Source organism: Anabrus simplex, chromosome 1 (genome assembly GCF_040414725.1).
Source record: "Anabrus simplex isolate iqAnaSimp1 chromosome 1, ASM4041472v1, whole genome shotgun sequence".
NCBI classification, from domain to species: Eukaryota; Metazoa; Arthropoda; class Insecta; order Orthoptera; family Tettigoniidae; genus Anabrus; species Anabrus simplex.
Genome location: NC_090265.1, coordinates 24,494,010 through 24,517,772, shown reverse-complemented (window position 1 = coordinate 24,517,772; position 23,763 = coordinate 24,494,010). Strand labels below are relative to the sequence as shown.

General features: G+C 38.1%; 1 protein-coding gene across 2 annotated transcripts in view; it reads left to right on the top strand.

Moving 5' to 3' along the window:
- Nucleotides 1-23,267, top strand: part of LOC137497006 (E3 ubiquitin-protein ligase sina-like) — a 71,827-nt gene extending 48,560 nt beyond the window's left edge. The window contains exons 2-3 of one of the 2 annotated variants that reach the window (XM_068225362.1): nucleotides 18,029-18,106; nucleotides 21,447-23,267. In XM_068225362.1, the coding sequence (XP_068081463.1) occupies nucleotides 18,029-18,106; nucleotides 21,447-22,241 (873 nt within the window). In that variant the 3' untranslated portion in view covers nucleotides 22,242-23,267. Of the gene's footprint in view, nucleotides 1-18,019; nucleotides 18,107-21,446 lie in introns of both variants that reach the window. The other variant, XM_068225355.1, reaches the window with a different exon arrangement.
- Nucleotides 23,268-23,763: the final 496 nt, after the last annotated feature.

Below are 23,763 nucleotides of genomic sequence, written 5' to 3'. Positions count from 1 at the left end.
GCCTAATTAAGGACACTTTTTTTTTTCTCCGTCCCGTGGAGTAGGGAAAATAATAGTAATCCACCAGCTGTAATAATCACATAACCACATTTCAGTAGAATTGTAGTGAAGATAAGGTATAATATATTAGATAGTATCTTGCCAGTTATATTCGTGTTTTTCTTCGTGTACGGCAATCCTTTTGATACTTAAGCATTTAACCAAACGCAGTGTAGTGTAGTGTAGATACATTGTAGTATAGATACAGTACATTTAGATAGTTCCGTATCTTGCCTGCTATATTCGTGTGTTATCTTTCGTGTATATCTATTAGACCGTAATACTAATAATAATTTGTCGAAGCATTTAGCTTCGTTGGTAATCTTTGAGTACAGTAGTTCTTGCAAATTTCATTTCTGTTGTGCTTAGTAGTGACATACGGTACGGTACCGGTATCGTAATTAGGATACGTCTGAAAGTAGTTTAAAAATTACTGTAGTGTACTGTACAGTAGTATACGAGTAATATCCTATTAGAATTTAGTGTGCTTATTTTATTATTGTAAAATATTTGTGTAGTACTGGTGTAGTAGAGGTATCCGTAGAAACTCTTATTAAAATATTGTTGAAATTAGGATAGGCTTAATTGCAGTTTGGAATTGTGTAGTTCTTGTGTATTACTTTCGATATTCAGTAATTAACAGCAGCTTTTATCCTGTTAGGGGTTGTAGGATAAAAAAAATAGAGCACGACTAAGTAAAATTGTAGTGTAGTCGTATATAAATTACCTTATTGTTGTGTACTATCCCAGACAATATATCCCTCCGTTCATTTATTTTTTTGCAAATAAGTTACTTTTTTAATTTAAAATTTTCCCCCCGTAAAGAAAGGCTAAGGAGCGCGAGTGTACTTATTGTGGGTATGGTGAGGCATTGAGGGGTATGAGGGAGGAGTTGGAAAGTTTGAGGGAGATAATTAGGATTCTCACAGAAGACAGGAAGGAAGACAGGACTCCCTCAAACAATGTACAGGTTGCAGTAGGTGTACAAGAGGGAGGGGAAGGAAAGGGAGGAGTTGTAGAAGACAGGTGGTCTAATGTTCTAAGGGGAAGGAGATTGCAGGCCAAGGGCTCTATTCAGGATCAGAATTCAGGACAGGTGTCTGTGCGAAATTGGTACGAGTCACTCCAGGTAGAACAACAGAGGGAAGATGAGGGACAGGGAACTGTTGCTGAGATGCGTGGAAGTAGGAGGAAGGGAAAAGGTAGGAAAGGGAAATGTAGAGTAGAGGATAGGAAAAGACAGGTGGAACAGGGTCATGGGAAGGAGAAAAGGGAGGAGGAAGTAGCTTCTGCAGCTATCAGGAAAGATAGGGCTGACCAGGAGGGGAGGGGATCAAATGAGGTGGGTAGGGTTGAGGCTCTAGTCATGGGGGATTCCATTGTTAGACACGTGGGGAAAGTGTGTGGAGGAAAGGGAACCAGGGTAGAATGTTATCCAGGAATTAGGTTGAGGCAGATGTTGAGGAAAGTAGAAGAGAGGGAGGAGGGGAAGGAGAAGGTGGTAGTGTTTCACGTTGGTACCAACAATGTAAGGCAAGCTGATAAAAGTACCAACATAGTTGGAGATGTGTGGGATCTGGTAAATGCAGCACGGGTGAAGTTTAAGAAAGCAGAGATTGTTATTAGTGGAATACTGTGTAGGAGGGATACTGACTGGAGGGTGATTGGGGATTTAAATGAGACTATGGAGTGGGTATGTGGGAAACTGGGAGTAAAATTTCTAGATCCTAATGGGTGGGTAGGAGATGGGGATCTGCGCTCGGATGGCCTTCATTTAAACCACAGTGGTACGTATAAGTTAGGAAATTTGTTTGGAAGGGTAATAGGGAGGTACATTCAGGGAAACGGGATGGCCTAGGGAGCGGTGATAAGGGAACAGGGAACTGGAAATCAAGTAGGGATTACATAAAATTGTTAGTGTTGAACTGTAGAAGTATTGTAAAGAAAGGAATAGAATTAAGTAATTTAATAGATATATATTTACCAGATATTGTAATAGGAGTTGAATCGTGGCTGAGAAATGGTATAATGGATGCAGAAATTTTCTCACGACACTGGAGTGTGTATCGTAGAGATAGGATAGGAAAGGTGGGAGGGGGAGTTTTCATTCTGGTGAAAGAAGAATTTGTAAGCTACGAAAAAGTTAAAGATGAGACACATGAAATTCTAGGTGTAAGGCTCATTTCTAAAGATAATAGGCAACTTGATATATTTGGAGTGTACAGATCGGGAAAGGGTAGCACTGATGCGGATTCGGAATTATTTGATAGTATAGTCAGCTATGTGGGAAACGACATGGAAAGAAATGTGATTGTAGCGGGAGATCTGAATTTGCTGGATGTCAATTGGGAAGGAAATGCGAACGACAGGAAGCATGGCCAACAAATGGCAAATAAGTTAATATGGGAAGGACAGCTGATTCAGAATGTGATGGAACCAACCAGAGGGAAAAATATTTTGGATGTGGTGCTGATAAAACCAGACGAGCTCTATAGGGAAACTGAAGTAATAGATGGTATTAGTGATCATGAAGCTGTTTTTGTGGTAGTTAAAAATAAATGTGATAGAAAGGAAGGTCTTAAAAGTAGGACTGTTAGGCAGTACCATATGGGTGATAAAGCAGGTATGAGGCAGTTTCTAAAAAGTAACTATGATCGGTGGAAAACGGTAAATAAAAATGTAAACAGACTCTGGGATGGGTTTAAAGAAATTGTTGAGGATTGCGAAAACAGGTTTGTACCTTTAAGGGTGGTAAGGAATGGTAAAGACCCACCTTATTATAATAGAGAAATAAAGAGACTAAGAAGGAGGTGCAAACTGGAAAGAAATAGAGTTAGAAATGGCTGTGGAAGTAAGGAGAAATTGAAGGAACTTACTAGAAAATTGAATCTAGCCAAGAAGGCAGCTAAGGATAACATGATTGCAAACATAATTGGCAGTCATACAAATTTTACTGAAAAATGGAAGGGTATGTATAGGTATTTTAAGGCAGAAACAGGTTCCAAGAAGGACATTCCAGGAATAATTAATGAACAAGGGGAGTGTGTATGTGAGGATCTTCAAAAGGCTGAAGTATTCAGTCAGCAGTATGTAAAGATTGTTGGTTACAAGGATAATGTCGAGATAGAGGAAGAGACTAAGGCCAAAGAAGTAATAAAATTTACATATGATAACAATGACATTTACAATAAGATACAAAAGTTGAAAACTAGAAAAGCGGCTGGAATTGATCAGATTTCTGGGGATATACTAAAGACAGTGGGTTGCGATATAGCACCATATCTGAAGTACTTATTTGATTATTGTTTGGCCGAAGGAGCTATACCAGATGAATGGAGAGTTGCTATAGTAGCCCCTGTGTATAAAGGAAAGGGTGATAGACATAAAGCTGAAAATTACAGGCCAGTAAGTTTGACATGCATTGTATGTAAGCTTTGGGAAGGCATTCTTTCTGATTATATTAGACATGTTTGTGAAATGAATAACTGGTTCGATAGAAGGCAATTCGGTTTTAGGAAAGGTTATTCCACTGAAGCTCAACTTGTAGGATTCCAGCAAGATATAGCAGATATCTTGGATTCTGGAGGTCAAATGGACTGTATCGCGATTGACATGTCTAAAGCATTTGATAGGGTGGATCATGGGAGACTACTGGCAAAAATGAGTGCAACTGGACTAGACAAAAGAGTGACTGAATGGGTTGCTATATTTCTAGAAAATGGAGAGTTAGAGTAGGTGAAGCTTTGTCTGACCCTGTAATAGTTGAGAGGGGAGTTCCTCAGGGGAGTGTTATCGGACCTTTATGTTTTCTTATATATATAAATGATATGAGTAAAGGAGTGGAATCGGAGGTAAGGCTTTTTGCGGATGATGTTATTGTCTATAGAGTGATAAATAAGTTAAAAGATTGTGAGCAACTGCAACGTGACCACGAAAATATTGTGAGATGGACAGCAGGCAATGGTATGTTGATAAACGGGGCTAAAAGTCAGGTTGTGAGTTTCACAAATAGGAAATGTCCTCTCAGTTTTAATTACTGCGTTGATGGGGTGAAAGTTCCTTTTGGGGATCATTGTAAGTATCTAGGTGTTAATATAAGGAAAGATCTTCACTGGGGTAATCACATAAATGGGATTGTAAATAAAGGGTACCGATCTCTGCACATGGTTATGAGGGTGTTTAGGGGTTGTAGTAAGGATGTAAAGGAGAGTGCATATAAGTCTCTGGTAAGACCCTAACTAGAGTATGGTTCCAGTGTATGGGACCCTCACCAGGATTACCTGATTCAAGAACTGGAAAAAATCCAAAGAAAAGCAGCTCGATTTGTTCTGGGTGATTTCCGACAAAAGAGTAGCGTTACAAAAATGTTGCAAAGTTTGGGTTGGGAAGAATTGAGAGAAAGAAGAAGAGCTGCTCGACTAAGTAGTATGTTCCGAGCTGTCAGCGGAGAGATGGCGTGGAATGACATTAGTAGACGAATAGGTTTGAATGGCGTCTATAAAAGTAGGAAAGATCACAATATGAAGATAAAGTTGGAATTTAAGAGGACAAACTGGGGCAAATATTCATTTATAGGAAGGGGAGTTAGGGATTGGAATTACTTACCAAGGGAGATGTTCAATAAATTTCCAATTTCTTTGAAATCATTTCGGAAAAGGCTAGGAAATCAACAGATAGGGAATCTGCCACCTGGGCGACTGCCCTAAATGCAGATCAGTATTGATTGATTGATTGATTGAGAATTTATTGGACGCCAACTTATTCAATACATTACAGGATGTTAACATTTTTAGTTATGTAGTCGTGTTTATTCATTAGGACTACGGCATTGCCTTTGTCGGCTTTCGTTACTGTAACATTATTGGTGTCTACCTTTTTTCTTAATTCGTGGGTTTGTTTGAGAACGGTGAAATTATTGATGTCGGAAACTTCTTTTACAAGGGTGGGTAATTTCTTTTTTATCTCATATCTCACGTCATTTTGTCTGTCGAAGGGAATTTGTTTATTTATGTTGGATTCAACTTCGGCTATTGTGGTAATTATGTCCTCGGCTTTATTTGGACTAGGCCAATTATATTTTAGGCCTTGGTCAAAGAAATTGATTTCATTATCCGAAAATGTGGTGTACATCCAATAAACGGAGAATTTCTTTTCCGATAATTCTTACTCAATAATTTAAAAAGATCCTATCTTAAAAACTCAGCGTAATTTAAAAACACTCCTAAAAATTCACCTTTTTTATTTAATGAACACGAACATCAAAAATTCATCAACATGAATCCCAAATTACCCACCGTCAGATCACTGCCAAAAATACATAAAAATGACGTTACCATTCGACCCTTCATAAATAGCCGAAATAGCCCAACGTACAAAACTTCTCAGTTCCTCCAAAAATTCCTTAAGAAACACTTCACATTTCACAATAAACACCCTATTAAAAACTCAATAGAATTATGCGAAACTTTAAATAAATTTAATTTGTAGCCTAACCACATCATGTGCTCATTTGACATTACCAATATGTTCTCGAACATTCCCGCTAAAAAAACTATCGAAATCATACAAACTAATCTTTCTAAACACAGCACCTTAAGTCAGTTAGAAATAGAAGAACGCTTACAATTACTAACTTTCGTCCTTCATAACAATTATTTTACGTTCAATAATAAGATATACAAACAAGAAGGTCTAGCCATGGGTGATCCCATTTCGGGAATACTCGCCGAAATTTATATGGACAACCTCGAAAATAGTAAAATAACAAACAGCATTAATGGTTTGTGTCTTTGGCTACGCTATGTCGATGACACACTAGCAATAATAGACAAAAGCTGCAACAATAGTGAAGACACACTAACTTACTTAAACAGCCTTGATAATTGCATCAAGTTTACTAAAGAAGATGAGGACAATAATTTCATCAATTTTTTAGACATTACAATCACCAGGACCTTAAACAATTTCGATTTCCAGATTCACAGAAAACCTTCATTTACTCCCACAACCATAAAACAAAACTCTCTTCACCCACAATTGCACAAACAAGCCTCATTTTACAGTTTAGTGTACAGAGCGTTAAAAATTCCCATGTCAACCGTCAATTTAAAAATAGAAATAAGTACCATAAAAGAAATAGCTGTTTTCAATGGATACAATCCCTCAGTCATACAGAAAATAATCAATAAATTGAAATTGGCCACAAACCTCTCCCCAATAAAAATTAATAAGCCTAAATATGCATCATTCACCTACATTAACCCCATTATACATCAAATCGCTACCCCTTTAAAAAAAACATGATATTAGGGTAGCCTATAAGGCCCATAATTCTAATCAAAAGCTATTTTTCAGCCACAATAAGATAAACTCGGACAACAATAAATTTTCGGGCTCTGGCATTTATAGACTGAAATGTGCTGAATGTAACAGTTCATATATCGGTCAAACTGGTAGAAGCTTTGCAATTAGATATGCAGAACATTTCAATGCCAAAAATCACAATAAACACTCAGCCATGAGCATCCATATGAAAGACACCAGACATAGCTTTACCACAATCGAACAGGATCTCCAAATTTTAAAAAGACTAGATAAAGGCAGGCTCAAACCGAGTTCGAAAATTTATACATTTTTTTGGACCAAAAATATAATAATAAAAATTTAAATGATCCAATAGACAACCGAAACCCTCTTTACGAACAATTAATATTTTCGCTCAATAGTTTAAATCTGAAAGACAAAAGACTTGTTAACGTCCTCAAAACAAGCTCTCCAAGCACCCCCACTAAGCCGCTCAACTCATCACGCCCCTATTCTCCCTCCAATACACACAACTCCTCCCCAAGCGCCAATCACATACCCACAGCCCCGCCTTCTCAAATCCACTCCCCTCCTCTAAGACGTCACACGTACAACACGAGGAGCAGGACATTAGCGACAGCCAGTGTTCCACAAACCTCCTAACAATTAGGTAACAGCTCAACAGCTTTCAAGGTAAATTTTAACTTTCACATCTTTCATTTCTCAATGATTTCCCCTTTTCTTCTCTTTTTCCGTCATTTCACTTAACTAATTAAGACAAATCCTCCATTTTCAGATTTCCCTCACATGTAGGACAGCTCAAACAACGATTGCACTGCACAACATTTTCGACCGTTGTCCATTCAACCAACAACTGACTTTCCCACACTTCAACAACAAAATATATGCAAACCTTTAGTCAACTAGGAAGAACCTAATGATGTTTTTAACTATCTTCATTTGAAGCCGGTGTTGTTTTAACTCTGTCTTAGCACAGCCTCATTTTATAATCAACAAAAGCTGTTCACTTGCACTGTGCACTCCATTCAAATAGAGAGTGACCAACGGAGTTGACTACCTCATGAATCCTAGGGCGAATTATTTTGGTTGGAGCCAAATTACAAATAGACAAATTGGAATGTTTTACCTCATCAATTTTAACAATTATAAATAAGTGTACAGTAATTATAAATTGTGTTTTATTTTGCCAACATTTGTATATACTACGTAGAACTACCATCGAACTCAATATCATATAGACTTTGATTACTTTCATTTTTATACTGTGCATATGATGGCCTCGTTTTAATATTAACTAGTCTATTGTTATTTCGTTTAGGATAGGACTTTGTACGTGTTTTTTAATGTATTCTTTCTTACATATTATGTTCATAATTTCCAACCAGACGTCTGGTTTAATTTTGAGGTGCTTTGATATGACTGATGATGCCCCACATGGAGGGCGAAACATGTCTCCATTTTAACGATGTTTAACTAAAAATGTTAACATCCTGTAATGTATTGAATAGGTTGGAGTCCAATAAATTCTCTTATATTATTATTGAGATTCTTTCAATACGGAAAATAAAATTATTTTCATTACTTGTAACATAGAAGTTACCTATAAGCAAGATATTGCTGATCTTAAAACCTGCATATCTGATGTGGTAGTCAAAGATATCAATGAACTTGAAAATGACGTTTGCAATCATGTTGCTCAGTTCGATATCAACAAAGAAACCATCAATATAAAAGACAAACGTCTATCTGGTGTTTCAAACCCTAAAGAAGCTCAAGATGTTGTCACTTTGCAGCACCTAGAAGATTATGTGTACAACAAACAGCACACCGATAATAAAGAGACTAATTATAAGCAAGACATCGCTAATCTTCAGACTCACATAACTGATGTAGTAGCCAGTGATATTGATGAACGTAAAAATAACATTACCAATCACGTTGAGCACTTTGATATAAACGAAGATACTATCAGCATAAAAGGCAAACGTTTATCTGAGGTTTCAAACCCCAAAGAAGCTCAAGATGTCGTCACTTTACACCATTTAGAAAATTATGCGTGCAACAAACAAGATATTGATAAAATAAAGGTTTACCATAAGCAAGACATCGCTAATCTTGAAAATTTCATAAATGATGTAGTAATCGATGATATCAATGAACTTAAAAATAACGTTAGCAATCGCTTTGCTCATTTTCATATTAACGAAGAGACTATCGATATAAATGATAAACGTCTATCTGGTGTTTCAAACCCCAAAGAAGCTCAAGATGTAGTCACTCTGCACCACCTGGAAGATTATGCGTACAACAAACAGCACACCGATAACATAGAGGTTACCTATAAGCAAGACATCGCTACACTCAAAGCTAGCATGACTAAAACGCTTAATTTGTTGAACGAAAAGAACATAGAGTGGATCCAAAAATCCATCATTGAAACAAAAGATAATATATTAAGCAATGTAAAGGAACGTGTTCTATCTATAGTACAGGCTGTAAAAAAAAGCTGCTTGTTCATTTCCTTCTACAAATAACAAGCATACCATCAGTGTACGATAATCCCTTTTATTGTCTCAATAATGGACATCTTACATACACGTTCCTTTACATATTGTGTTTGACTACACAACAAAACTCGATTTCTCTATGATAGAATAAAAAGCGTTGAAAACCGTATTACAATACCATTATGAGTTTGTCCGCTCATAGACACAGAACAAAAGCTAAAGATCTACAGAACTTCTTTGAAAACACATGAATTGTTCAACGAAAACGAAAACTTGTCCGAAGAACACCCGTTTGAAAAACAGTAGCACTTCGAAGAACACCCGTTTGAAAAACAGCACCCGTTCGAGAAACCAAGTACAACCTGACATAAAGAAAGATATATATGACAATCAATATCTTGCGCAAGCTATTAAAAATGTAAAATATAAATCTGATACGCTTAAATCAGGAAAGCTTTTACAAGAAAATCAACTTGAAAAAACATTTAGTTCTACGTCCAAACCCTTAAAATCTATACTGGCTACCGTCTCAGAAAAATCTAATTCATTCAACTCTCCTATACCACCTCCTATCAAACAAGAAGAAAGAGAAGAAACAGAAGAAACAAAAGAAAATGAAGAAAGAACTCTTCTAGAGCAACCCTTGCAGAAGTTCCATTCATTTTTAAAGCACAGAAGCCAATAATAGGGAATATTGCTTCTTGGATTTATTTACACAACCACACAGTGTACGTAAAGTATTAGATCGAGTTTATGGGGTGCGAAAAGAAGTAGCTAGATGGTTTCTTGGTGATTTAGAAATACATTTCCACGGTAACGACATAGTCATAAATAACAAAAGCTATAAAGGCACACGAGGTCTTTATGAATTAATTTTCAAATCCTATCCCAATAATAGTATATACACAAAGAAAGATTTTCAAATTATGTAAAAATATTAGAATCTACAAACGCACACAGAGTTCAGCATCGATCGGATAAACAGTTAATGTCTAATCGAGGGTATAAATATACAAACATTATTAAACCACTCTTCTCTACAGAATGTTCACCATGTAGAAAAAGAAAGCGAACAGGCATGGGTCTGAAGTGGAAATATAATCATCAACAACCTATTGTTGACTGTGTACACTGGGATGATCCTAATGAGCTTGTACAATGTCTACAGCTGTTAATGGCTTCTAGATCAGCAGGTCATACTGCGCACGAAAACAAAATTATATCTATTATTGAAGAACTTCGAGAAGCTCGAATCATTGCATAAATAACCAGTCTTCATTTTACACTACATCAGAATGAGTGTTGACATCAGAGCTAATATTCCTAGAGAGTTACACAGCCCCGCTCGCAGATGTTACATGCGGCGGAGGGTTATTACTAAAGGATTAGATGATCTACACCAAATGGATTTGGTAGAAATGATACCCTATTCTCGAGAAAATAATGGTTTTAAGTACATGCTAACCATTATAGATGTTTATTCTAAATGTGCTTGGGCTCAACCTTTAAAAAGTAAGAGTGGAAAAGAAGTTGCTGCAGTTTTGCATAAGATATACAATAAGAGCAAACGATTTCCTAAACATATTCAAACAGACAGAAGAAAAGAGTTCTACAATGCTGAGTTCAAACGATGGACTACATCACACAACATTAATCATTACTCAACGTACAGCAATATGAAAGCTTGTGTCGTAGAACGTTTCAACGCATGTGGAGAATGTTTTTTTTTTTTTTGCTAGGGGCTTTACGTCGCACCGACACAGATAGGTCTTATGGCGACGATGGGATAGGAAAGGCCTAGGAGTTGGAAGGAAGCGGCCGTGGCCTTAATTAAGGTACAGCCCCAGCATTTGCCTGGTGTGAAAATGGGAAACCACGGAAAACCATCTTCAGGGCTGCCGATAGTGGGATTCGAACCTACTATCTCCCGGATGCAAGCTCACAGCCGCGCGCCTCTACGCGCACGGCCAACTCGCCCGGTGGAGAATGTTTACTAAACAAGGATCTCATTCATGGATACATAGGTTACAAAAGCTTATCCATGATTATAATCACATCTATCACCGTACTATTAAAATGAAACCTTGTAATGTAAAGGACAATCGACTGCTTGCAACAGTGTATAACGCAATTAAAAGAGTATATACAAGAAAGAGAAAATTTCAAGTAGGTGATATTGTTTGCATCAGCAAGCAAAAACATCAGTTTGAAAAAGGGTATACACCTAACTAGACTACTGAGTTCTTCACTATTTATAAGGTGCAACCTACTAACCCTGTAACATACCTCTTAAAAGATTATCAACAACATCTAATAGCTGGTGCTTTCTACACAGAAGAATTGCAAAAGATTAAACATCCAGACATCTACCTAGTAGAACGCATACTTCGAAGGAAAGGAAATAAAGTGCTTGTAAAATGGTTAGGGTATGATAATTCTCATAATTCTTGGATTAAAGAAACTAAAGTTTTGTAAGGAATAGATTGTAATAAAAATTATAAAAGATGTAGTGCTTTTTTTGTTTCCCTTCTTCCTTCCTTCTGTTCTTAGTAATAATGAAAGGATACAGATAAAGGTTTAAGAAATAAAAAAATAAAAAATAATTATATATTTACAAAAAATAGTACACAAAATATAATAAAAAATGCGTACATACAAAACAATATTTAAAAAATATTTATACATTTACAATTTTTGCAGATATAAAAGTCTCCTTTGCCACTTTTTTCAAAATTGGGTGCTTTGCAACACCCTTGCTCGTCATTCCTTATTTCCTCAACTCCCCTTTGAACAACTGAATCAAAACTGAAAAGTTTTTTCATTTCTTTAATAAATGTCTTTTCATCATCATCATCACTATCTTCTTCATCATCAATTAGGTCTTCTTCTTCCTCTTCCTCCTGCTTAAAGAGGAAAAGATTTTTTTTCTGCCGTTCCTCTTCTTCCTCTTATTAATTGCACCACTTCCTCAATCCATTTTAGAATTGAGCTACTGTGCAGCTCCTCCTCCTCCTGTCCCAGACTGCATTCAATCTCCTCCTCCTCCTGCCGTAGACTGCAGTCCATCTCCTCCTCCTCGTCCTCCTGCTGTTGCTGAGGTTGGGCTCTACGAAGTGGTGGTATAGTCAGCATCTCCTGCTGTCGAAGGCTACCATTACAGCTCAAGTCCAACGGCATCTTCTCCTGGTAATGCTGCTGCTGCTGCTGAAGGCTACCATCACAGCTCAAGTCCAATAGTGTTTGAACTTGAGGAAAGCTCTGCATCGGTGGTGGTGTAGACTACATCTCCTCCTGTTGCTGCTGTTGTTGCTGCTGCTGCTGCTGCTGAAGGCTAAACCTCAAGTCCAGAGGTTTATAGAATCGCGGCAAGCTCTGTTTCACTCGTACCATATTGCTGTTGAAAAGTATTCCCTTCAGTATCTGAGATGATTCTATAATACAGTCTACAAAACCCTCCAGCATATATACTCAATCTCTTACCCCTACTCTTAGGCACTACACACTTATTCACTAGCAGGAGAGCGCGCTTGATAAAACCGTAGGTGGTTAGGCTAGGGGAGAGAGCGCTCCTCCTGAAAGTGTACTTGCAAGCCAACAACGCTTCTAATTTTATAACACCTTCTGTTTCTTAAGCACTCCTGTTGCACCCGGATGCATTTAAAAATAAGAGATGATGTTGACTCGGCAGGAGAGCACACCTGCACACATTTTTTAAAAAATAACAAGGGGAACGATCCTGACTTAGCAGGAGAGCGCACCTGCGAGGGGAACGATGCTGACTCAGTGGGGAGAGCGCACCTGCATGCATGTTTAAATATAAGAGATAAAGGATGCTGACTCAGTGGGGGAGCGAGGGGAAACGAGGCTGACTCAGGGGGGAGAGCGAGAGGGAACGATGCTGACTCAGCGGGAGTGCGCACCTGTCGCACACAGCCGCACAAAGGGAAACGTGGTTGACTCAGCAGGAGAGCGCACCTGCATGCAACCCCGCCAAGGAGGGGGTGGAGACCACACCCCCACCACCCTGCACATGCGCGCACGCTCACCTCCCCCCCAGAGCACAGACCACACACCCACCCCTCCCCCCAGCACCACCAATTAGCGCAAAGCCCCCGCCCCCCGCCAATCAGAGCACAGACCACGCCCCACCCCACCACCAATCAGAGCACAGAGCACAGACCACGCCCGCCCCAAAGTGGATTTGAACCGGCGTCCTACCATTACTAACTTCAAATGTATCTCTAAAAGGCTCTTAATAGAAATGTATAAGAAAAATACACATGGTACTAAGAATAATAGATTTAATCCTCTTGACGTTTACATAAAGGTGTGTATATGCGAGGTGGAAAACCCCAGTTAATTAGTGTTAACATATGAAAGGTAATAATCGTGGAACTATGATGTCTTCGCAATATTTGCTTGGAGTTGAAATGAAAAACCACGTGGAATTATTTCACTCATTTCATTTGTGTTTGTTTCCGGTTTTGTTGCTGATCAAATTTTGAGAGGGTTATAATCTGTGCATAATCCTGGACATTGGTTAGTGCTATTTTATTTAACAAACAATAAAATGCGAACCACTCAGAGTAAAAATACCATTTTTATTTCTATATATTCACAAAATTGTCCCCATCCATGTCATTTTGCACTCGAAGTCCCAAAAATGAAGCATTTCTCCGAGTGCTCGTGGTATTTGATCTTAGTTTTACAAGTCTGTCTGTATGAAGCAACGTAGCTCTCTTGCCAGACGCTGCTACTGGCCAGTACGGGACAGGCTAACACGCCTCAAACATCAAGAGGTTTGAGCTTCGCTGGTAGATTACGTTACGTTAATCGACTGGTGATAACCGGGCCGGTTATTTTAATAACGTAAGATGAATGGCTCCGATTGGCTCTTTCATCAATGACGTCAATATAGCGTCATCCGGTTAGCAAAACGGCTTGGGTGTGAAAACTCTCTAATGAGGTGGTGGTTAGTGGTGGTGACTATTGTTTTAAAAGTAAGTACAATTAGGCAACCATCCTCTATTAACACTAATCAGAGAGAAGAAGTTGATGTGAACTGACACTTTGAAAAATCAAGGTATTGGCCAATGAAAGACGGAGACCACAAAGGGCGAAAAATGAAAGACTCCCTAGGCCTTAATGCTCTAATACCATCGGGGTTGAAAAAGAACAATAAATAGTCAAGGGTGGTTGGATAGGATAGATGTAAATGAGGAGCCTGGCATAAGTAAGTGGTAGCAATGCCAGGACTCAGTTAAGGGCCCCATGGTCGCCGACCCACACTCCCAAGTTAAGAGCATGTGGGGTCCGTTTTAGTCACCTCTTGTGACAGGCAGGGGATAAAATGCTTTACTAAGCATTGTAAAATCTTGAGTCAATACGGACAAAAAATGAAGTTTTTAATACTAAATAAAATGGATATTATTCTACCGCCCCCATACATAATGAGGTACGGTAGATTGCTGCAATCCAATATTTTCATTTTAACACCAAATGTCCTGTATTCTATAGATTTGCCTGACTACAGTATATCCAAGACCATATTTTGTGAAACTGAATCACATAGTACCCAGAATTTTATTCTCCATTTATTATGAACCTTGTTGGGCAAATACTGCATTAGTCATGCCTTGTTTTTTGTGGCTACCAGGTTTTCATCAAGGCTTAGCTCTTTATGTGGAATGAAGCAATACCTAAATATATCATTAGCGTGTTCAGATGCAGGGGTCATAGGCTGTATCACCATGAGGAGCACACTTTTCACTGTCCACTAAATGCAAAAATCTAAAACTTGCTGGAACCTGTGAAAACATATTTCCAAACCAAGGTGTTGACTAGGATAGATATGATGACCAGTGTGATGCAATTGTAGGTTTCCTGTTTATCCTCGTTCAGTATAAATGCCAGGAAGCCCCTTATTTCAGTCACTGTTACGTCCTTCTATTTATCAGTTATCAGTTATGTCAACCAAGAGTTCTGAACAGTAGACAACATATGGCATTATAGAAGATTTGGGGAGTGAATGGATGCAAACCAAGAACACTCCAGCAAGTAATCCATGTTGTGTAAGGACCTCAAAGGGGAAGAAACGATGATCTGTGTTGATAGAGGATAAAACCAGCATAGTGATTTGTTTCTGTGGAATTTCACGTCAGTATCTTTATTAGCTTTGTTTCCATGATTTTTAAAAGAAATATATGCATTTTGTAGTAGAAATTGCTGGACACAAGTGAACATAGGTCGGTAACATATTGCTATAGATTTTTCAATATATCTTCAGATCTAAGAACACATATACCTAGTACTGGTCAAAAGCTGTAGCAAGAATCAAACAAGATGCGCAGAATTCAAGGCCACAGTGGGGATGTTGGAGAAGGGGAGGGGAAAGAGGAAGTGGAGTGTTGATGGACCTCCAGTGGGAAAACCATGTGCGGAATGTGTAAGCTGAGTGCAGCAGTCACATTAGTAAGTTGGGTGATACGAGGGCTTGATGCACGTGTAATGGACTAGTATAACTTGGAAACAATTCTCTAAACCCATGGATAAATAGTGAAAATATCTATCTTGGTTAGTAGGTGTTGCTGTTATTATTATTATTATTATTATTTACATAGTTATGTACGGACTTTATTTGGTATAAATCATGGTCATATCATTTTGTGTATTGTATGATCTGTCTTGTGTAACAAAATATGTGAGGTTCTGTCACGATACATCTGCTGTATGTATATTAATACGAATTGATTTAATGTAAGAACACGTAATTAATAATAACCTATGATATTGTAGAGGTATGTTGATGATGCATTTATGGTCTGGTCAGAAGGTCCTGAGAAACTTCACCATTTCTAAACCATCTAAATCAGCAACATCCTTCAATTAAATTCACTATGGAGATGGAGTCGGTCGGATGCCTTCCTTTCTTGGATGTTCTAGTAAGAAAGAAACTGGACAGCTCCTTAGGACATACTGTCTATCGTAAGCCTACCCACACAAATCGCTATCTTCATGGAGATTCTCACCACCATCCAACACAAAAATAAGGCATTCTCACAACACTCGCCAAGAGGGCAAGACGAATTTGTGAGCCATCAAATATCCAGGTGGAGATGGACATGCTCAAAGTCACATTCAAGGGTAACGGTTACGGCGATTTGCAGATTCATAGAGCCCTGAATCCCAGAGAAACAACCAAGCAAAGCTCACAGAAGGAAGAAGTGAAGGGAATTGCCTACTTGCCGTACATTTACAACACTACAGATCGAATTGCCAAGGTCCTCCGCAAACACAATATAAAAACCATGTTTGGCACTGCCAGTAAAATTGCTCACAGTCTGAGTAAAACCAAGGACAAATTGTCCTCACTTTTACATCCTGGGGTATACAAAATTCCCTGTACTTGCAGTAAGGTATACATCGGCCAAACATGCCGGTCCATTGGTACCCGTATCAAGGAACATGAACGTAATATTCGTCTCAATCAGCCAGACAAATCAGCAATAGCTGAGCACGCTCTATCGTCGGGTCATGATGTCGTGTTCCAAGATGCTCGAACTCTTACCCACACTAGACACTACAGGTCCAGGATTATACAGGAAGCTGTGGAAATACATAGAAATCCTAACAGTTTCAACAGGGACACTAGCTATCAAGTAATACCTGGTTGCCAGCCATTAAGGATTTACGTAGGTAGTTCCCTTCCCTGTCCCTTCTCTAGTGTTATTTTGTCTCAGTATTTTCCAAATTCGTACGTTCCTCTTCGCCAGATGTTTCATTCCAGGCTTGTCAATGTCATGTTACGTACACATGTTATGTGACCCTCTTAGACTGATTTCTGATGGTTCGGTCAGCTTCCGCTTCGAACGCTAGCACTGTGCCACGTCCAGTGAGCCATCTGGTAACAAATGAACGTACCCTTTTTTCCACTTCTATTATAACATCTAAATTTCAAACGGTCATTGCTTAAGAAACCTTTCTCGTGGACAGTCGAGATTTTCTGCTGACGACCAGAGTTCAATTCTCTGCAAAATGTAAAGAATTTCACCTTATTTTCTTGACATGGCATAAGCCCAAAAGCCTATACAGTATCATGTCTATAAGTATGGGCCGTGAAAGCATCAATGGTAATATATAATCCAATGTATTGTTGTGGAACACAGGGTAATAGTCCAGCAGTCAAGTGTTTTGTTCAAGATGGTGGGTCACTAATGTGTGTGTATAAGATGTATCTAATTTGTAAATAAAACAGTGTGCATCTTGTAGTTATGACAGGCTTTGCTGAATGTTTTTAGCAGAGTGTGAGAAAAAAAATATTTGCAAAACAAACAATTACACCTTTTCAAAATGCCCTCCTATAGCACGTATACATTTTTCCATTCTCTGAAACAACTTAGAAATCGTCTCTGTCCAAGATGATGATGATGCTTGTTGTTTAAAGGGGCCTAACACATCTCAGTTCAAGTTTCTTTCGGTATTTCACTTAGTGCACTCTCGTACGCTGCAATGGCCCCTTCATCTGACTAAAACTGCTGCCCATAAATTTTTTCCTTGGTCTAATGGACCAGAAAGAAGTCACATGGGGCCAGGTCAGGTGAATAGCAGAGATGAGGTAACACTCGCACTTTTTTCTTTTCAGAAAGTCAATTGTTCTGGCAGCCCTTTGCACAGTTGCATTGTCATGATGCACCCGAAGGTGCCCATTCTTGGACTTCGGGTGCTGTGACCTCCATGTGGCGAGGACTTTGGGAAGACAATCATTCATTTATCATTCAACATTGACTGTGATGTGTATCGAAGGTCACAGAGGTGAGATGCCCCATTTTCGTAAAAACAGTTGCTACCATCTTCTTTGTCCTGAATGAGTAAATTTATAATACCAATATAAATGGTCCGTTATTGGACATTATAAATTTTCCAGCTAACTCATTCCTGGTTGCCAGCGTTTTGCCCCAGTGTGGTAATTTGGGCTCATCATTTGGTAAATAGCACACCCACAAAGACGCATGACTAGTACATACCGTGGAGGCAATTCAATTCAGAGGTTCGATGTTGGGCTTGTAAGGATTAAAGTAATTTCATAAATTCATGTATTCACTTCTAGAAATACTGATGAAGCATTCTTGTGAAATGGTGATATGTTTTAGTCTTTCCAGATGCTGCCAGAGAAGGAGGTTTCTCAGCATCCTGTGAATGAAGGAAGTGGACCTATCACTATAGCAAGTCTTTTCACTGTGAGTTCACAATAATCTTATTTTGTTGTTGGGTGACTAAAACTGAGCCCTAGTTAAATCCCTGGATAGGCCTCTGAGTCTAGTGAAAGTGGACTGTTGTTACTAAGTTTTGCCTGACAGTACACATTCAATAGTGATTGTGCATCATTGCTTGCGGTCAAGGCAGGGAGTGGGAACCAAAGTGCTACAGTAATAAAACATAGTCATCTTTTGGAAAGTTGTATTTTACTTTATAATGTGAAAAATGTCAGAACTAAATTGAAAAACAATTAATATCATACTGAAATACTCTCCACACATCCTGGCTACTGACAAAACCCATTGATCCAACATATCAAGGGTGCATGGCAGAGAGCCTCATGAAGGGTGAAGAAAGAAGATCACTTTCCAGGATCCCTTATCACAAACTTGAACATTGACTTGTTGAGTGTTTTAGCTCAACATTTTGTCTCATCATCAAAAGTGTTTCTTATTTCATATATGCCAATTTTTGTACTTTTATGCATGTTCCCAATCAGGAATGAAACATACTTTTTTAATCATTTAACTAGATTTTAAGCTGGAATATGTTTTATGGTTACATAGACTAGCAATAAAATGCAAATAAGTATTGGAAGGTGGGATTCTTCCTTCAGCCTAACCTTAGTTTCGTTCTGGTAGGTTAGAGAATCTGAAAAGGGAAATGGATAGACTAAAGTTAGATGAAGTTGGTATAAGTGAAGTACATTGACAGGAAGAGCAGGGTTTTTGGTCAGGCAACTACAGAATTATTAACACAAAATCAATCAGAAGAAACACAGGAATTGATTCAATAATGAATATGCTATGATCACCATAGTGAATGGAATATTGTTGTCAAGACACACCAAGCCAATACCTACCACAATAGTGCAGATCTATATGCCTGTATGATGAAGAATTCCAAAGTAAGTAAGTAAGTAAGTAAGTATGTATGTATGTGTGTAATGTATGTATGTAATGTAGGCTATGTATGTATGTATGCATGTATGTATGTATGTATGTAAAAGAAGATGAGAATCTAATTATGATGGGAGACTGGAATGCAGTAGTAGGCCAAGGAATAGAAGGTAATGTAGAAGGAGAATTTGGACTGGGAAAAAGGAATGAAAGAGAAATTTGGCTGATAGAATAATGTACAGATTGTAATTTAGTCCTTGCTAATACTTAGTCCAAAAATCACAAATGACGGCTGTATACATGGATAAAACCTGGACTCATTGGAAGGTATCAGATAGACTTTATTATAGGTAGAGATTCAGAAACACGGTGTTGGATTGCAAGTATCAGACATGGACTCTGACCACAACTTGGTGGTTATGAAATGCTGTCTGAAGTTCAAGAAAGGAATGCAAGGAAATGGAATCTAAACAAGATGAAGGAAAAGAGAGTGAGAACATGTTGCACAAGGACAAAATGAAAAGGGAAAAGTTAGGAAGGAAGGTAAGATCAAGTAAGAATCACTGAATAACTCAGGAGATACTAGACCTGAATGACGGATGGCAAAACTACAGGAATGCAAAAATAAGGACAGAAAGAATGCAGGAGATTAAAGAATGAAATAGATAGAAAGCACAGGGCAGCTTAGGAGGAATGGCTGAAAGAGATGTGCAAGGATGTTGAAAGGTAGTGTAACTTGTAGAATAATATTAAATAAAATCATGAATAAAAATATATAGATAAATTAAAATGTTTAAAATCTTCATAAAATACTTGAAATAAATTAAATTAATAAAAATAATTAACCGAAATGTCCATAGTATGGGCGCCAGAGTTCACCAAAATGGATCCCTCGAATTTAGATAGAGCATGATAATTCTTTATATCTCAGGGCATGTACATATTGCTGCGTACTGGTATATCTGCTTCAGGCCTTACCTAACCTTCTGAAAACGACTAAATAGGTAGGAAAGGCACCTAGGTTCATCAATAACTCTGCTGATTCTAAAATATCTAACTATATTCTCAATAAAATCCGTGCGTGAGCACCTCATCAACACACCAAAATACACAAACATTAGATTGCTGGAAGACTCCATATTTACAACAACAATGAAAACAGTGGGAAAATGAAAGCGGGAACTATGCCACCATTTGTAGTTAGTTTGTTGAACAATGTACATATACGTATATAAGAATCCTTCACTGTCTCTGTATCAACACGGCTTGCAGATTCTCATAATCGGCAGTTATAACATCACACAGATACTGTACCTCGTAATACTGTGTTCACAGACTTAAACACTTGTTGTAAAGATATACACATTTGAGCAACACACGCTTGTCAATCCTGAACATAAATTATGGAAAGTCTGAGATAGCTTTCACCAACATATAATGCCAAGCCGCCGCAAGTGCTACAATACTAAGTTGTATGTCAGTCACTTTTCACAAACATAAAAATACTATGTTCCCAAACAAGACTACATTCCACAAACGTTTGAAGTCCAGTCCAGTATATAGCAACAGCGTCACTCCAGCACCGCATATCCAGTTTCATTCCCGTATCGTGTTAGCTCCACTTCATCCCCGTACAGTGTCAGCACTCCTTCTTGTCTGTACCGGGTGTCAGGTTCCTGCCGTTTGATCAACCTTTATAGACATCAGCGTTCCCCTTCCTCTCACATGATACGTCTGGATTGGTCCTTGCCAGCCAATCATGGTAGATCCTCTTGTCAAGACCATGCCCTGAACTACTTCTTGGTCCCAAGAAATAAGCAAACTCTGGAGTGTTTCACAGGAGTCATAGAACTTTCCTAGTACAACAACAAGCTCATCTCATCAGACACTGGGATGACCGCATGAGTCATACAAATTACCAGAGTTATTAAAGCAATGTTACAAAACAAATTACTCATACTACATATATGGAGACCTCCCAGCTTACAAATATTAGTGACAAAATGTATAACTGAAATACTGACGATAATATCTCTCACTTCTACATATAGTGCGAGGGTGTGATATACTATGTACTAGTACAGTAGATGCTGCATATAGGAAAATAAAGGAAACCCTTGGAGAAAGGACAGCTAAAGCTAGTCATATGCATTTTAAGAGCTCAGATGGAAAACCACTTCTAGGGAAAGAAAACAAGGCAGAAAGTTGGCAGAAACATATTCAACAATTGTATTAAGGGAAAGAAATAGTTTACTCTTGTATGGAAGTCTCTGAATGCTGACTTCAAGAGTACTTTACTACGGAAGTAGAACTTACTTTTGGTTGGTGCACACCGCCATAAGGGTGGAAAATTACACCAGTAAATATGATATTAAAAATATAATGTGCCATTCACTTCCTAATTTTTTCATTCTGTTTTCAGGAAGGACCTATTGAAGTGGCGAGTTCAGCTTTCAGTGGTATGCAGTCATGTAAAAAGGATCCTCAAGCAGAGTTACTGAAGTGTATGGAATGCCCAGTTTGTTACAGGTACATGGTATCAGTCATAGAGGAGTGCAAAAATGGTCATTGCATCTGTGCTGACTGTAGGAAGAATATGAGGTCATGTCCTCAGTGTAAGTCAGTGTTTACAGGACAAAGAAACCGCTTAGCTGAAAAGATGGCTGCCATAATGACTTTCCCATGTCAGAATTTTGATGCAGGCTGTTCAGAAATGATGTCTGGTGAAGAGTTGATACATCATTACTCACTTTGTCAGTGGAGGATGTACAATTGTTTTGTGCTTGATTGTAGGTGGGTTGGGCGTTCTTATGATATCTTAGATCACTTTAAAAATAAACATCGTGCTAATGTGCTAACTGGAGAAGCCAATACTATAATCTGGAAGAATGGAACTAAGAAGAATTGCTTTCTCATGTGTATTAATGAGGCTCTCTTCATATGTATTCAAGAGATAATTGAGGATATCTTTGCTGTCATTGTACAGTTTATTGGGCCCAGGGAGAAAGCTTCTGACTTCCAATATAAATTGGAATTAATGTCAAGAGAGAAAGAATACCAAGCTGTTTTTAAATTCCCTGTCGTTGATGATACCGAGACTGCTGCAAAGATTTTTAAATCTGGTGGTGGCATACAATTAGCAACCCCATTTATTAAAACATTTGTTGATAGTAAGAATACATTGGTTCATAAGTTAGAAGTTACAGCAAAGGAGTAAAAGTTATTAGCCACTTTATAGATGAGATTGTCATAATCAACATAAAACCATATTGAAATATTTTAAGGTAACCGTATGAACTGAACAAGTACGGGTTCAATTTTTACAAGTGCACAGAGTAGAAAACAACCTGCTGGCTTGCATCAGTACGCGACATGGCCCAACAGAGTAGCACATTTTGCTGATACTTCTCACTGCTGTATTTGTTCAGTTCGAAAACAAAAGTAATTTGCAGTAACTATCTCTGCTTCATATGGAGTGCTGTTGTAACACTAGCAGTAAATAGGCCTACATATGCTTTGTGTGTAATATCATTGTAACTTGTGAGGTTTATTTTGTAACTTAGTGTATGATTATGAGGAAAAAAGAAGGAAATGCAAAATCAATGTTCACCTGAAAAATTTATGTTGTATGTCTCAGCAGCTGAAGTAAGTCTACATCTGTTCAAATTGCCACAAAATTTAAGCTAAAACTATACAGAAAGAAGCCAGTGTTTTGAACTTAAACACATGATCTGTAATTTGATTCTGCAGTCAATGCTTGGTGGTGAAATTGACTCACAACTAATTTTCTGATGAGGCTTGGTGTAATTTAGTCTGGTAGTAAACTGAAAAGTGATGTGGTATTTGAGCTAATCACATCATAAGAACATTCTTCTTTTTGGAAATGATTAACTGCCATAGATACATTATTAAAATACTGCAGCATTTATTTGTGGAGCTGGGACACTGTAGTGGTGGTGCTAGTAAGATTATGTTAGACTGTGACAATCTGCCTGAAGTCAACAGAAATTTAAACTGCAGATGTCAGCAGTATTGGGGTTCTGGACTTCCAGCATCTATTATAAGAAGTGAGTTTTTTATCATTGTGTTTCCTTTCTTTCCCATCCTGAGCTGGTTTTGTGTAAGAGACAACTGGCTCGACCCTTGATTAACAGCCTCTCGCATTGTCTATGTACTTGTCAAAATTGCCCTAGTAATAATGTGGATTATGTTGTATCATTTGTGAAACTTGTCAAGTAAAACCTTTTTTGATGTACAGCAGTGAAATTTTCGTAATATAAGATAAAATCAATGTTGCCATTGATGCTCTCACGGCCCAAAAGCCTATATCATGTCTATAAGTACAGCCGTGAAAGCATCAATGGCAACATTAAAAACCTCTATAGGGAGGATACTTTTAAGATGGATTCAAAATTCAGCAAATTAAGGAGGAAGAAATCTATTACACGGCATAAGCCCAAAATCATAGGATATAAACTTCTTTTTTTATAATAACTTTGACAACAACCTTTTCTGGGCAAGATATGTAGATGACACCGTAGTAATTATGGATGAGAGCATCACAGATGCTACTACCACCCTCATTAATCTAAATACCATTGACCCGCATATAAAATTTACACTTGAATCCAAAATTGAGTGGAAAATAAACATTTTAGACCTAACTATTATCAGGCACCCAAGCTACTTAAGATATAAGATTTTCAGAAAACCCACCCAAACAGTCACTACAATCCATC